This window comes from Diadema antillarum, unplaced genomic scaffold (assembly GCF_040938485.1).
Source record: "Diadema antillarum isolate AM-2024a unplaced genomic scaffold, OU_Dant_1.0 seq00001705_RagTag, whole genome shotgun sequence".
Taxonomy (NCBI): domain Eukaryota; kingdom Metazoa; phylum Echinodermata; class Echinoidea; order Diadematoida; family Diadematidae; genus Diadema; species Diadema antillarum.
In genome coordinates this window covers 70,245-87,035 of record NW_027272395.1, presented here as the reverse complement: position 1 = coordinate 87,035, position 16,791 = coordinate 70,245, and the positions used below count along the sequence as shown (strand labels likewise).

The following is a 16,791-nucleotide window of genomic DNA, read 5'->3' as shown; positions in this document are numbered from 1 at the left end:
TATCCAGGGGGTAGTTCTCCGGGGGGTAGTTATCCAGGGGGTAGTTATCCGGGTGGTAGTTATCCAGGGGGTAGTTATCCGAGGGGGTAGTTATCCAGGGGTAGTTATCCGAGGGGGTAGTTATCCAGGGGTAGTTATCCGAGGGGTAGTTATCCAGGGGGTAGTTTTCCTAAGGGGGAATTGCCCTGGGGGGTGATTGCCCTTGGAGGGTAGTTGTCCGGGGGGTAGTTGTCCTAGGGGGTAATTACCCTGGAGGGTAATTGCCCTTGGAGGGTAGTTGTCCGGGGGGTAGTTGCCCTAGGGGGGAATTGTCCTGGGGGGTAATTATCCGGGTGGTAGTTATCCGGAGGGTGGTTTTCCAGGGGGTACTGTTCCTAGAACCATATATATATATATATATATATAAAATTATTTTTTTTATTTTTTTTTTTTTTAATGGAAGTAAGTCCTTAAGAAATGGATAAACATTTGGATGTTAACCTTACAATTCCAGTTGGCGGCAGTGAGAGAAAAATTCTCATATAGGAATTAGTGCTGAAATTTTTCATTTATAATATTTACCCACGCCGATGAAAATCGGCAGGGGGTTATGTAAAGGGTTCCGTATGTTTGTTTGTTTGTTTGTTTGTTTGTTTGTTTTTTTGTTTTTTTTTTTGTTTGTTTGTTTGTTTGTTTGTTTGTTTGTTTGTATGTTTGTTTGTTTGTTTGTTTGTTTGTTTGTTTGTGTACAAGATAACAAGAGAACGGGTAAACGGATTTGCACGAAATGTTCAGGGAATGTTTGGATAATGACAGGAAAGAATCGATTAGATTTTGGTGATAATCGGTTGACCCTTGCAAATTCTGTGTGACCTTGAAGTTTTGACCCCATGGTATAGTGACCATTCCGAAAATTTCCCGTTTCTCACTTTGCGATTTTCCGCTACCATACGAAGACATAAACTCCCCAACGATCCGACTTCGCTGCTCAAATGTTCGTAAGAATTCCGAAATTTACGTTTAGGCCTATTTGAGGGACTATGTCCTTCTAGATTTATGAAAGTTCGTTCTCCGTCATCACAAACTGGCCCGTATTTTGATGATTTTTCAAATCAACATTGATTGTTTTTTTCGTTGGAGGAGCATTTTGCTCGGTCGCAGTCACACTGCACGATATGCGCGCTCAATGTCAATGCGTGTGCAAGGCCGCTGAAAATGCATCGCGCTCTACACTGTTGGTGCAAAATTGCACCGGGGACGTTGCGGCGCTCGTTGGTGGGCTAATACTGGTGCAGTAGACATTTGCATTCAACCCTTGCATTGAATAATTCCCGTAGACACTAATCATAGGGGTAATTGCCTAGGGGGTACGTAAATTTTGTTTTTCTTTTTTGCTTTTGTGGATACCATCAAAGATCGTACACTCATACGACCTTTGATATTTGATGATTTTTCAAATTAACATTTATTGTTTTTTTCGTTGGAGGAGCATTTTGCTCGGTCGCAGTCACACTGCACGATATGCGTGCTCAATGTCAATGCGTGTGCAAGGCCGCTGAAAATGCATCGCGCTCTACACTGTTGGTGCAAAATTGCACCGGGGACGTTGCGGCGCTCGTTGGTGGCCGAATACTGGTGCAGTAGACATTTGCATTCAACCCTTGCATTGAATAATTCCCGTAGACACTAATCATAGGGGTAATTGCCTAGGGGGTACGTAAATTTTGTTTTTCTTTTTTGCTTTTGTGGATACCATCAAAGATCGTACACTCATACGACCTTTGATATCATCACACTCTCGGCTTGCTATAATCAAAATATCCCGCAAGAAAACGGCGTATTTCTCGATTTTTAGCGCTTTTTCCGCGACCCGTCGCGTAGACAATACTCTTAAAACTGGACTTAATTCGCGCGCGCTTGGAAAAGTTCCGATTCTGCACTTTTGACGGTGGAATTTGGGATTTTCGATGGATTTTTGGAGGAGACTTAAGGACTTTCCTGTACGTGAATGAGTGTTAATACCGTATGTGTAATTATGTGATTTGCGTGTGATGTGACTGTAGAACCAAAGATCGTACACTTCAGTGTACGATCTTTGGTAGAACTCACTGGCTGGTGATAAAGCACACTGGCAATTAAGTGGCCGAATTCTGGTAGATGACCGAATGCACATTATGTTTACCCCGACTTTGTACTTAGGCGTGGGTCTGCCGCCTTTGACGGCCCCTCTCTAGTTGTATATTTTTTAGGTGTGTGTGTGTGTGTGTGTGTTTGATTGATATAAAAGGATGTATTTGAGATATATCCAGGTGTTCCTTGCATTGCATTTTTCCTAATTTTTGAATGCTGAGGAGTTTTCTTGAGAACAGCATTGCTTAGATTCACTTCTGAATCTTGTGTTTCCCGAAGATCTTGAATAAGGGGAAATGCGTGTGCCATGTGAGATGTATTTTCTGCAGTGGTGCCCAACTTTGCGTCAAATTCTTCGATTGAAATCTGTGCATAAGGGCAGCATCTTTTTTGTAACTGTTATTTCTTCATCTATTTCAGAGCCCTCACCAAGCTGAGTGAAAAGAAGCAAGTTTTCAACAACTGGAAAGTGCAGAGAGCAAAGGAGGAAAAGGTAACCATACTTAATTTTTTATTTTTGAGTCCACACAGCCTTCTTTTACCTTGTAATTATCAAGTTTTGTATTTTTGATAATCTCATCTTCATTCGGATTGTATGCACACCCTCTAGAGAACCAAATAGAAATATGAAGCTATGTCCAAACTTATTTATAGCCATGTAAGTTTTACATGTCAAGGATATGGACTTCCCCCTTGACTTTAATTACTTGCTGATTGAAAGGACTGACATGGCGGCAGAGTGTGTGTGAGAGAGAAGTGTGAAAAGGTGTCGATTACTGCCCTTTTCCTTCGCAGAAGAGAATCGCTTTTGGTCATTCAAGTGTTGGTTAAGGATATCTTGCATCAACTGGAATCATTTCTGGACCATTTTGGACATGAGTATGCGAGTTCTGACTGCTAATCCGTCAAAGTTTATTCCTGCTCTGATTAGGACTTCACTGGTGCAGTCCTATGCTCACAGTTTGATGTTGGAGTTTGCCATACAGCACCTGTACATCATGAATTAACTGTTTATCGCTTCATATCGTCACTGGACGCCATGTTGTATCGCCATGGGATATGATTCATCTATTCAACACACTCATAAGCCTCTGATTTTCAGCCAGTTTTCTGTGTTCAACATGTTCTATCCCTTCGTCCTTGTCATATGCCTACCGCGTCTATGTTTGCTTATGTGGTGTACCTGGCCGTGTTTGCTCCATTTTTACCTCATCATACTGCTGTGCAGCATTCCAGTAGGATTTGCTCATTACGTAACACTTTTAATGTGAGATCAAAATGCACAAACCCAACCTGAGATAAAGGCCAACACCAGCCACGCCATCTGACATTCCAGAGTTAGCATCAAAACAACCCCTTTCAGCAGATTCTGCGATCAATGTATCTATGGAGATACCACACAATGCGCCTACCCCTGTGCCCCCAACAACTCCCACAACGGCCCAAATCGATCATCTGCCACAAAATACCGATCTTCTGAAGCACATTGACCGTATCATTGAGTCCGCTGTAGAGAGAGCGATATGAAACATCATGAAAAAGCATGAAATCAGTTATTCACATGTATCCAGCATGATTGAAGAGCAACTAGCTCGCATGCATGACTTGGAAGTCTCAGTGGACGCCAAGCTTCATGAGGTTCGCATGGTAGCCGATTCGGTCGAGCAGACCAGAGAGGATCTCAAGCGTGTACAGTTGTACGTCGAGATCTCCCTAATATGGAACAAAACTCACGCAGGAATAACATTCGCTTGCTATGCATCAAAGAGTCTCCGAACGAGAATACGGATACCATTGCATGTGAGTTGCAAAAAGCATTGGCGTCGATATCACACCAACCGAAAACAACAGATCTCATCGCGTTTCATGCAAGGGTGATCAGGATGTACACGCACATAGTGGTCAGTCGTATGCTGACACCACACGTTCAATGACTACCTGCCCCACGCAATAATCTTGAAATTTACTTCATACAAATGCAAGCAAGCAATGATGAAAAAGCAAGTGCAAAAATTAACACTACAATTCTGTTGTAATTTGAAAAGTGTTGATTGGAATTTTTTATTCATGTGATCCTAAATGTTGTTATGATGAGTTCATATTGAAATTAAGATATTTGTATCACAGATATTTTCCTTTGAGTGAAATTAAAGTAAAAAATAGAAAAAGTAAACCGTGGATTGTTAAAAATTTATTGAAAGAATGGGAAGGAAAAATTTGAGATCACATAAGAAATGTTTGAATAGTCCTACTGAATGATATTGTGAAATGAGTGATTCACATAATCTGTTCACCTCTGTGTTATATATTTAATTTATGCATTTTATATGCCGTATTTCCGGATCAATTGAAGATTGCAAAGGTAATTCTTGTTTTTAGAAGTGGTAATAGTCGAATTTGATGAGTTACCGTTCAATACATGTTCTGCTGTTTGTTTGTTTGTTTTTTCTATACAGTTGGTTTGTTTCTTGACTTAAACAATGCTTTTGACACTCTTGATCATTTAATTTTGTTGAATGAATTAAAGAATTATGGTGTTCCTAGTGTCTCACTAAAATTTTTCAGAGATTATTTGTCTGAGCATTTTCAGTTTGTAACGATTGACAATTATAAGTCTTTGTATTATAAACGCATTTGATGTGGAGTGCCCTAGGGCTTCATTCTCACTCCATTGTTATTGCTGATTTATATTAACGATATTGTTAAGACAAGTACAATTTTGCAGTTTATTTCATTTGCTGATGACACTAGTGTGTTCATGTCACACAATGATTTTGGTAATTTAATGGATTTATTTAATCATGAAATTATTCATTTGAGTAATCGCTCTATTAATAATAAATTAATGACAAATAACAGTAAAACTCAATTTATGTTATTTAGTGTGGGGAACTTTGATGAAAATGCTGATTTATATTTATATCGTCAAAAATTTTCTTGTTTGTCTTTAAGTGTAAAATACAGGATTTTTATATTGATGACAAGCTTTCATGGCATGAGCACATTGGTGTGATTATGTCATACAAGTGTACCATGCCTTAGTAGTATCTCATATTATTGTCATGTTGCCTGGTTTTCTAGGGGTCAGCAATTTACGAGGCTTATTGCTCTTCCCTGTTGACCCCCCATTCACATGAATTCATGCATCAATTTTGTTCTTGTTGTTGTTGTTTGTTTGTTTGATTGATTGTTTTTGTATATGTGTGTGTGTATTTTTCTTCTCATTTAATCAGAACCAGTACATACAATGTATGATTGTTATATTTTCTCTCTAGTTTAGTAGATTTCATTGTTTATGAATAGTGTGTTGTATTTATGTTAAAGGCACATGGTCCCGGTGGTTTAGTTGAATGCCTATGCGGGCGCACGGCGCAAGTTTCCTATAGAGACCTACGCTGTCGACTCCTCTTTAGCGCTTACGCTTTGACCCATTTCCCAGAGTCAAAAGAAGTCCGATCCACTGTACTCAGTGGTCCGATCACAGTTCGGCTCATGACTCGGTTGAGGGGGATGACAGCTTTAGCAAACTTCTTTTGTGATGTCATACTAAGAAGCATATATGCACGCACCATGGCATTACTACAGACTGCTAGATGCGCAGAGAAGACAACGAAGGCAATGTTACCTGGCAACTCGTACGTGCTTTACTCTTGATGACAGCTCAACTTCGGCAATCTTTGTATCACTGCTAACGGTGATCAGCAGTATCATCAACAGCGTCCCCGCACCCACCGGGACTATGCGTCTTTAAATGGTAAAATAAGCTTGAACTTGGACTTGAACTTGAAATTGATTCTAATGATTGGTTAAGTTTGTTTCTCAACTTTGAAACATGATACTTGTCTTATTCAAGACTTAGACACTGGTAATCGTAGCACTCTTATGTGTTTAGGGAAGAATGAAATGCATTCATGGGGCCCTTATATGAAGCCATCCTGTGATGATTTTTGTTGTCTTCCCTGCAGGAGGAGCAGAGACTACGGGCCAAGAAGGCCAAGGAGGAGCTCCAAGACTTCCTTCAGACTCACCCCAAGATGACCTCCACCACAAGATACAGGTGAGGAGCCAAAGTGCTTGGGGAATTCCTGATTGAGTGCACAGACTGAGTTCTCTTAGACTTAATCCATTTCAAGTTTGCGTCCAGTTGTCATTCAAAATGCTCTGTGTTGTATGATTCATCTGCTGAACATATGTTTCATACAGCACATTAATTAGGATGTATATATGAGTAAAAACTCTGATGACTTTGCAAAACTGTGTGAGGTCTTCGCTAGCTACATTATGTGATTGGCCACTGATGTATTTGGTGTGCTAATCAGTGGATGCAGAAAAATTGTATAGATATCTTATAGGAGTACAGTTTTGTTTTGACCATTGTTGTTGAGATAGATTGGGATATATATTGTAAAATTGTTATAGATTCATTTTGGGTTTAACTTGACAAAAGGTATGAAACAGGATACCATGATACCTATTCAATCCTATTGAATCCACTTCCATCCGACTCTACCCTAATGTAGGAAAGCGGATGCCATGTTCGAGGAGGAGGAGGTCTGGACGACGGTGCCCGAGCGGGACCGGAAGGATCTCTATGAGGACGTCATCTTCTTCCTGGCCAAGAAGGAGAAGGAAGAGGCCAAGGTGTTGCGGAAGCGGAACATCGAGGCCATGAACAACATCCTGAACAGCATGCCCAACGTCACGTACCGCACCACGTGGTCGGAGTGCCAGCGCTACCTCGCCGAGAACCCCACGTTTGCCGATGATGACGAGCTCATGAGTGAGTCGGACTGACACGTTTTCTTCTTGATGTTCTCTTTTCTTTTTCCTCTATTCTTTCCTCTTTTGTGTTCCTTCTCTTCTCATTCTAGGTGCTCTTACTCTTGTTCTTGTCTAAGTTCTTTTTCTTTCTGCTTCTGTTTTCTCCTTACCCCCCTTCTTTCTCTCCCTTTTCTTCTTGTCCTTAGAGGGAAGGTAAACCCCAAGAGCAATGCAGATTGAGTGAAAGCAGCAACATTAGTAGAACACATCAGTGAAAGTTTGAGGAAAATCGGACAATCGATGCAAAAGTTATGAATTTTTAAAGTTTTGGTGTTGGAACCGCTGGATGAGGAGACTACTAGAGGTTATGACGTATGAGTGGACAACAATACCAAGAAAATATAAATAAAATTCTACAAAAATCCATTTTTCATGAAAATTACAAATCCATCAACTTGATATTGACATTATGTTAAGGGTAGCAATTATTCCCCCTGCTTTCTGAAAGCGATTGGTCCATTGCTCTTTCATAATTCTAGAAAAGTGAATTTTTGTTGAATTTCCTTTATATTTTCTTTGTATTGTTGTCCACTCATACGTCATATCCTCTAGTAGTCTCCTCATCCAGCGGTTCCAACACCAAAGCTTTAAAAATTCATAACTTTTGCATTGATTGTCCGATTTTCCTCGAACTTTCACTGATGCGTTCTATGAATGTTGCTGCTTTCACTCAATCCACATTGCTCTTGGGGTTTATCTTCCCTTTAAATGCTCCTGTTCTAGTTCTGTCCTTCTCTTTTCTCTTATCTTCCATCTTCTTATTCCTTGTTTCTGTGTTCTTGTCATACATGTAGTTCTTTTCTTTGCTTTTTATTTCTTTTTTTCTGCTTGCCCTTCTTTTTCTTCCTTTTCTTCATAGTTGTAATGTTCCAGTTCTAGTTCTGTCCTTTTTCCTTCTCCTTTCTTTTATCATCAATCTTCTATATGTTTTCTTCTCTTTTGTGTTTCTCCTCTGTATTCTTTTTCATTTTCTCGTTCTTGCTCTTCTCCTTCCTCCTTCCTCCTCTTCTTCTGTCTCTTCATGTTCTTAGTGTCATGTTCCTTGTTCTTATTCCATTTCTATTTCTTCTCCTTTCTTCTATCCTTCATCTCTATTCTTTTTCTGACTCTTCTTTCTTGTCTTTTCTTCCTCTCCTCCTCCTTCTTGGTCTTCTTCCTCTTCTTTATTCTTTTTTATTGTCTGTATCGTTCTTGAATTGAAATTTCACTGGTTTCATACCATCCTACCCCCATCCCCCCTCCCCCTTCCTCCCTCCCCCCCCCCCCCCCCCCCCCCCCCCCCAGGCATGGACAAGGAGGATGCATTGATCTGCTTCGAGGAGCACATCCGTCAGATGGAGAAGGAGGAGGACGAGGAGCTGGAGAGGGCCAAGATGCTGAAGAAGAGACACTTCCGCAAATGTCGGGAGGCTTTCCTGGTAGGCTCTTCAGTACTACTAGTGCATTGACGCTCTGAGTACCCCTGAACCTAACTATATGCTTATCGGCAAATAGAACACCATAAGAGTTTGATTATGAACAAACGCATGAAACTGAAAGTAGCGAAGCAAACAAAACTCATCTGCAGTGAGTTTATAATCCATGATTGTCCTTTTTGTTTATCTTGTAGTGTATAAGCTGTTATTTTCGCATACATATATTTTCGCATACATATATTTTCGCGAATGAGGAGGTCACAGACAGTACGCGAGATGTTATTTTCGCGAATTGACACAAGCTGTCTTATGTGCACTCTTACACCAGCGCATCGGCGACATTTTCGCGTGTTGTTAAATTCGCGGTCCAACAGTGATTTGCGAAAATTAAACCCTCGTGAAAATAACATCTTATACAGTATGATGCAGTGGAATGAGATGCTGATATGTCTTTTCAAAGAGGTGATCAAAATTACGTTCTTGGTCATTACCAAAGAATAGACTATTTCATGGTGCGCATGGCAGAATGTTGTTAACATGCTTCCCTGCGCATGTAGAATGTTGTTAAACCTATGCGCACTTCCCCGGCCTAGCGACAATTTGCCATGCGCAAGGAAGTATGTTAACAACAATCTGCCATGCGCTCAATGATTTGTCCTCTAAGAAGAGGAAGAGAGGGACTTATACACACACCTTTAAATAGAGAGAGTCCCATAGAGGCCCGTACATTACCATGGGGGAAAATTACCCTATATTAGTAGACTTCATAACTACATCCCCTTTTGTATGTCATAATAAATTGTTGATGTCGTGACAGTATATTTAACCTGTTCCATACTGAATTCAGAAATGCCCATAGACTTGATATGCAGGCCACCAGGTTCCCGTGTAGAACAGGTTAAAAGTGTTAAGCTCAATCTAAACCTAGATGACAGGAAGTGTCATTGAAATTTCCTTTGTTGGTGTTCTTGAAAAGTATCTCCCACTTGCTTTATGATGAAGGAAAGTGACTACTACCAGTTAAATGTTATGTTGCGTGCACTGAAGGAATATTTACACTATGTCTCCCCATGAGATGCTCTATGAAGCTAGAGTATACAAATGATGCACAGGACAGAGTGGATTGGTGAGAATTGGATGCACAAGTGTAACTTTGGAACTGTTTAAATCCACGAGCTAAAGTTAAAGTGAGAGCATCCAATTCTCACTGGTCCACAAAATAGGCCTGTGCATCATTCATTTTATAAAATGGGCCAGTAAATCCATGAAATACAACCTTTTTTCCCATCATGCATCTGGCTCACCTACAACACTATACAAGGCTTTAACTATGCGTTCGGATTATACCGGATGCAAGGTTCACTGTGGATCAGTAAAAATCAATGTATTACAATTGACCAATCAGATTACAGTGATTCTAAAGCCCATTTTATAATATAAGCCTAGTCCCGTAGTAATCACCTCCCTTCCACCAGTCCCCTGAGCCCCTCCTACAGCTCCCCATGATGTTCTGCAAGGGAAGATTACTACCATTAGATTCCCCCCCCCAACTCTTTCTCCTACCCCCACAGGTCCTCCTAGATGAACTCCATGAGAGGGGTCAGCTACACTCCATGTCCCTCTGGATGGACCTCTACCCCATCATCAGCGCCGACCCCCGCTTCCACAACATGCTGGGCAACCCCGGCTCCACCCCGCTGGACCTCTTCAAGTTCTACGTGGAGGACCTCAAGGCCCGTTTCCATGATGAGAAGAAGATTGTCAAGGACATCCTCAGGGTATGTACGGATAAAGAGTTAGATTTGTCTGCATGGTGGAAGAGAAGATAGTCAATACTTTTAAATATTCAGTGCTGTGTAAGCTGTTATATTCATGCACAGACATTTTCATGCATGAGGAGGTTACAGATATTTTCATGAGATGTTATTTTTCGCGAAGACACTTAGGCTATCATAATTTGCGTTATTACCGTAGGGTATGGCAATATATTTGCTTGTTGTTAAATTTTTGGTCCAACATATATTGCAAAATTCACGAAGTTAGACCCTTGCAAAAAATAAAAGCTTATACAGTGTTTAAAAGTTATCCAGTAGACTTGCTTGTAGAGATTCACTTTGAAAGGTGTTATATACTGTGGTCTTATGTATTACCACTGTTGTCTACAGGAGTCGATGACGTTTTGGTTACAGTTCCTGTCAAATCTAAAATCTTCAGTATGTGTTAGATACACAAACTTGCCGAAAAAGTGCATTTTATGAAAAGAGTTTCTGATGAGTAAGTCTACACACTGTGTGTTTAGTGGAGATGCACAATGTGCTGTAAAGTCTCTGCTGCAACATCTCTTTGTGCCTTGCAACAGAAAACATCCACATTGGATCGCTTCGATGCTTGCAGCTCAGATAGTCATACCCACATTTTCCCTACACTTTCCATAAACTTTCCAGATTTTCCCTACACTTTCCATAAACTTTCCACATTACCAAGCAAGCTTATGCATTTCGGGCAGCTCACCTGCTCATTGCTGAATTGTAAAGATGATGTAATGTAACCAGTGGGGAATTCCCATTTACTCTACACATGTGCTGATATACTTCATGCCTTCAAGGATAAGAACCTTACGGTGGAACTCAACACCACGTTCGAGGACTTCGCCAACACTATCAGCACAGACAAGAGAGCCACAACCCTGGATGCAGGAAACATCAAGATGGCCTTCAACAGCGTAAGACACGCCCCTTTTATCTCACTATTTTGCTTACAAGAGCTCAGTAAATTATCAAGTGACACAAATTTTATTAGCCTAGACAACTATAATTCTAATAAGTGTGTAGAGGAAAGTGCATTATTTTTATTGCTTAAAGATTTTTTTTTTTTTTTAGGAAACATTAATTTCAATAGGAAAAGAAATTGCAAAGAATTGTTTTCAGTTTAAACAGAAATGCCATGTGTCGTAGTTTATGTGGAAGAATAAATGTAGAAACAAATTCATAGATTAAGTATTTGCAGAACATGTGGGTAGCAAATGACAGACATAAATGTGGGTACGTGGAACTTGAGGTTCGTAGCATACAGGTACAATGTAGTTCTCATTAAGTCACTGAGAAGTTCAAGTCAATATAGAATTGTCACATTATACTTTTCTCATCTGGACTTTTGATACCTTTTATGTGATCTCAAATTAGAAAAAAAAAATTGCCATAGACTTTTGGGGTGTTTCTTCAAATGAGGTTTTACTGTATCTTGTGCGAGTAAGAAATGTAACTTTTTATTCAAATTCATGAAATTCTTCCGTCGAGATGTTTTCATTGCAACTGATTGACAACGTCAATGTGGGCAATTTGTCAATCAGTTGCAATGTAACTTTTGCTTGAATTACCAAGCATGACTAGACTTCACAACTTCTCGTGGCAAGAGTTGTCATTGAGGTTAACTCAGTCATCTGTCCGATGAAATACAGGCGTCTTGTCTGATGAAATAAGCTGAAGGTGCATTTCCTTTTCTTTCTCCTCCATCTCTCCATCTGTCTATCCCATCAGCTGATTGAGAAGGCAGAAGCGAGAGAGAAGGAGCGACAGAAGGAGGAAGCCCGCAAGCAGAGGAGGAAGGAGAGTGCCTTCAAGACCATGCTGAAACAGTCTGCCCCGCCCCTTGACGTCAACTCCACCTGGGATGATGTGAGTTCAATCAACTTCCCCCCCCCCCCTCCAATGATTGGGTGCTCCTCCATTTTCTGTCTTTATCCAAGGATTGCAGAAGGGTTTTTATGCCTCTGCCACAAAGTGGTGACGGAGGCATTATGTTTTCGGGTTGTTCGTCCGTCCGTACGTCCATACGTACGTCCGTGCGTCCGTCCGCATTCGTTTACGCGATAACTTGAGTAATATTGACTGGAATTTTACCAAACTTGGTCCAAGTATAAATTATGATGGGGCAATTACTTGATTAGATTTTGGGTGAAATTGGCTGAAGGCCAAAGGTCAAAAGTCAAGGTCAAATCATGAAATTGTATCTGTTTACGCGTAACTCAAGACTGGATCAAGCAAATTTCACCGAACTTTGATCGAGGATGATGTATGATGGGACAATTACTTGATTAGTTTTTGAGTGAAATCGGACGGAGGTGAAAGGTCAAAGATCAAGGTCAAATCCTAAAATTTATCTGTTTACGTGATAACTCAAAACTGGATGAAGCAACTTTCACCAAACTTGGTCCAAGGATGAGGTATGATGGGGCAATTAGTTGAGTATTTTTTTAGTGAAATTAGCAAGAGGTCAAAGGTCAAAAGGTTAAGGTCAAATGCTAAAAATGTTGCTATTTCCCCCATATCTATGCAATGCCCAAAGGTATTTTCTTGAAACTTAGTGTAGACATGTACTACTGCGTAAAGATTCTCCAGAGAGAGTTTCATGTCATAAGGTCAAAGGTCAGGTGAAAATGTTACAATTTCACTTTTCTCGCAAATGGTTCAATGTATCTTCATGGAACTTGGTACATATGCATGTACTGACTGGTAGGGATTATCTACAGAATTTAGGGGTCATGGGTCAATAGGGGGTCAAAGGTCAAGGTCAACCCCTCAAAATTTCACTATTTTCCTCATATACTAGTTTATAATGCAATGCTTGCAGGATTTTATAAGACTTGATATATACATGCATTACCTAATGGAGATTCACTGGGAAATTTCCTGCCAGAAGGTCAAAGGTCAGAGATTAAGGGTCAAAGGCTAAAATGCCCCCCCCCCCAAAAAAAAAAAAAAATAAAAATAAATAAATAGATAATAATAATAATAATAATACTGTAATTACACTTTTTCTTCATACCTTGAAAATTACTCAATGCATAAACTTATAAAAGGGTCAGTCAAAAGTCAAGTAAAAATCCTCAATTCCCCAAATACATGTACCTGCACTCTTAGACAATTATAGCAAACCTAGTTCAAGGAAAGTGAACATTCAAGACATTTTCTGACAAACCTGTCATTTGAATATTTTGCCAGTTATGTGAAACTGTCATCACACATTGTGAAGACATTTACACCTATTGGGAGAATCATGCATTATGGCAGAGGCATACCAGTCGCCATAGCGACATTTCTAGTCTTTTTCTTTCTTCTTCAGAAATGTTAACTTCAGAAGGGATTGTTGATTAAAACTCAGTAATAAGTTCTGTTAATTCTTCATTTAATTTGAATGCTGATGTTTGCTTTTTCCTGCTTTCCATCAAATGAATTATGTTATTGCAGTTTGCTAATGATGCAATATTGTCATACAGTTTGCTGGTAATACTTGATCTATGTATATGACATCCACAGAGATTCGAGAAATTTATCGAGGTCAAGAAATTATATCAATAAAGGAAATAGTCCCAGTATATCAGTATATCCAGTATATACTACAGCAAGAGAAGAAAAAAAAAAAAACAACCCAAGGCTTCCTGCAGTTAGGCCACTTATTTGCCAAAATGATAACACGCAAGTCCTGCAAACCGCCAAGTAAGTTTGTGCTGTTGGTTGAGAAGTGCGTACGATTGTTCAATTGGTTGCCTTGTGTAGTAAGCAACACAAACTTGTATTCATCATCTTGGGGAGCAAAGACAAAAGTTATGTGAAATAAACAGATTCAGTGTGAGTCCCAAAGCCAGCACCCTTTAAGATTCTGACTGTTATGCCACTCATCACTCCCCTCACAGGTTCGTGACCGCTTTGTCAATGATCATGCCTTTGACGGAATAACGGTGGAGTCAGAAAGGATTCGTCTGTTCAAAGAGTTCATCACTTCTCTTGAGGTGAGGACTGTTTGCAATATGCTCTTCCCTGGGATGGCAAGACCTCATTTTTCAATTGACATTATATTCAGAAATCTCCTAACTAAAGTTTGAATATCAGAAATACTGATCTTTGAGTTTTAAAAACAAAGCTGTTACAAATACGTCAACAATTGAGGTTATTTTGCAAAAATGTGAAAATGAAGAGCGTTTTATGCTCTCCTGAAAATTCATAATTTTGAGATATGAGGTCGTGTCACCCAAGGTAATATGTGCTTTGGTATTCAGTTGATGGAAATTATATTTTCTGTTGGTTTACAAGTTATTGATAGAATCTGGTAAACCAAAACTGTGTTGTTGAAGTAGTGGTCTTCATGCACACAGCTGAAATAACTGAAATGGATTTCAAACCATAAAGCATTTAAATGTTTGGCCCTCTTCTTTGGTAAAGTCAAGTATTTGTCACTGTTTAAGATCTGACAGATGGAAGTGATCTGATATGATAATTTGTTTGACTTAGTGTGACTGTATTTATGTAGGGGCAGAAAGAAATTAAAGAGTGCCTTGAAAAATTCTGATCTGTGCATCTTACCTGTGCCATGAAGTAGCTGAATGTAACTGGAGGTGCTCATGGGATGCCTTTTGACATAATGACATAAGTGGAGACTGGTTTGATAGAAACTGTTCAGTTAAATGCTTACTATGTGATCTTTGAAGGTGTACATGATTGTGTGAATAGCATGAAGAGAAGATGCTCTTTAGGGCTATTCACTTTGTCATCCTTGAGAAGGAATTCACCAATGTATAGCAAAGGAATACGCAACTGTCCTGATGAGGACTATCTAATTTTCCACATGTTTAATGACCATTGTCGTTTTTATCCTTCCCGCTTGTTGTAGGTGGCCTGTGCTCATCACCATGGCAAAATGACCTCACGCAAGCACTCCAAGAAGTCCAAGAAGCACCGCAGCAGGCGGTCGCGGTCACGCTCCAAATCAGTGAGTGAACGATAATCCCACACCAAAATGTATTGGCCTGTTATTTGCCAACCCATGTGCTGTCTGTGGACCACATGGATTAGAATATAATGCACTGGGTAGCTGTGAGATCAATTTGGCCCCTCCAGACTATCCATGATTTGGAATCCTTCCTGAACTTTCCTGCAAATGCAAGGTGCTCGAGGATCATGGAATTCACTGCATGGGGAATCTTCTAGTCTCATGATTTATATACATACAATGTAGTAGATACTGTTCGTTGACCAGTACATCCCACCCAGGGGCAAGCTGCAAGGGGGCAGTATCCGTCATCCTTTTATCAAAATCTCAAGGAGTGACTAGTGGATTGTACATGATGGGTAAGAACTCTACTGAATGGAGGACCTCCATGTTTTCTTTGTGTTTTTGTGAAATTGAATTTTTGCCAAATTTTGGCAAATATGAAAAGCCAGGTAGCATTCATACAGGCTTGAATAAAATAGGCATGAATATGATATGTGTATATATAATGTCGCTGGGTTGCAAGATCTTGTATCTCAAATTTTGGTGAAAATGACTTTTTTGATTAATGGTCATATAATCAGTTATGTGATGTCCTGTCCAAATCCTAGCTGTCTTACCCCCAAAATGAACTCTCCATGGCATGTCAAAGGAAAGGCCATCCCATCTGATATAGTGCTTTGGCTGCTTCGTTTTTTGCTGTCCTGAACATTTGAAATTTTGTAGATACAAGGTTTTGTTGTCCCAGCGACGAGAACTCATCTTGATTGCACTGTTATATACATTGCTGAAGCAAAAGATGGAGAGTAATGTGTAACCTAGTAAGGGATAAAGAATGCCTCGTCCTGTTGAGTGTGACAATTTTTCTATCCCACCTCTTCTTTCTTCCAGTCCGACTCTGAGGACGACAGAGAGCAAGAAGAAAGGGAAAGGGAGAAGGAGCGGGAGCGCGAGCGGGAAAAAGAGAGGGAGCGAGAGCGGGAAAGGGAACGGGAACGTGACCGGGACAGGGAACGGGACAGGGACCGCGACCGAGATCGCGAGAGGGAGCGGGAGCGGGATCGGGATCGGGATCGGGACCGAGATCGAGATCGGGACGGACACAAGTCCAGGTCGAAGAAGAAGAAGAGGTCGCACACCCCGTCAGAGTCATCTGGTCACGAATCAGGTGAGAGACATAGTAGTGTGCGAATGATGCGCGGGTCTGAGTGCGTCTATAGGAATTACAGAATGGTCCCCCTTGTCCCCCAGTCTATAAAACAGATGACACACGTGTCTTTTCGTGCGTCAGTGGGAATAGTGTGCATGTGTCAGTAGAAAACTGTGCATGTGGAAACTACAAAATTTAGCCTAAACTCACTCGGCTTTTCCCGTGGGTTAAGCATTCCATAGTTATCTTATGAACACAATTCCAACTGACGTACTCAGACCTGTGTGTCATTTGTATATTGTGCAGAGACTCCAACTCTCCCGTTTTCGACGGGAGATCTCCCGCCGAAAGCCCATTTTTGCAAAATCTCCCGTTCTCCCGTTTGAGATTTGATTTCTCCCGCCCTAGCTCTGTGTCTCCCGGTGGATAGGATTTCTTACTTATTGCTATCGTATGTTGAACAAATAAGCCTTAGATAGCACCAGAGAACATCTAGAACCCTAGGAACTTTGCGCTTCTCACACATCAACT

At 40.4% G+C, this 16,791-nt stretch overlaps 1 protein-coding gene across 1 annotated transcript in view; it reads left to right on the top strand.

Moving 5' to 3' along the window:
* Positions 1-16,791, top strand: part of LOC139711809 (pre-mRNA-processing factor 40 homolog B-like) — a 41,038-nt gene that overhangs the window by 21,971 nt on the left and 2,276 nt on the right. The window contains exons 13-22 of the mRNA XM_071623659.1: positions 2,530-2,602; positions 6,075-6,166; positions 6,630-6,889; positions 8,215-8,348; positions 9,917-10,123; positions 10,951-11,067; positions 11,882-12,019; positions 14,038-14,133; positions 15,012-15,110; positions 16,002-16,278. Of these exons, the coding sequence (XP_071479760.1) occupies positions 2,530-2,602; positions 6,075-6,166; positions 6,630-6,889; positions 8,215-8,348; positions 9,917-10,123; positions 10,951-11,067; positions 11,882-12,019; positions 14,038-14,133; positions 15,012-15,110; positions 16,002-16,278 (1,493 nt within the window). The remainder of the gene's footprint in view (positions 1-2,529; positions 2,603-6,074; positions 6,167-6,629; positions 6,890-8,214; positions 8,349-9,916; positions 10,124-10,950; positions 11,068-11,881; positions 12,020-14,037; positions 14,134-15,011; positions 15,111-16,001; positions 16,279-16,791) is intronic.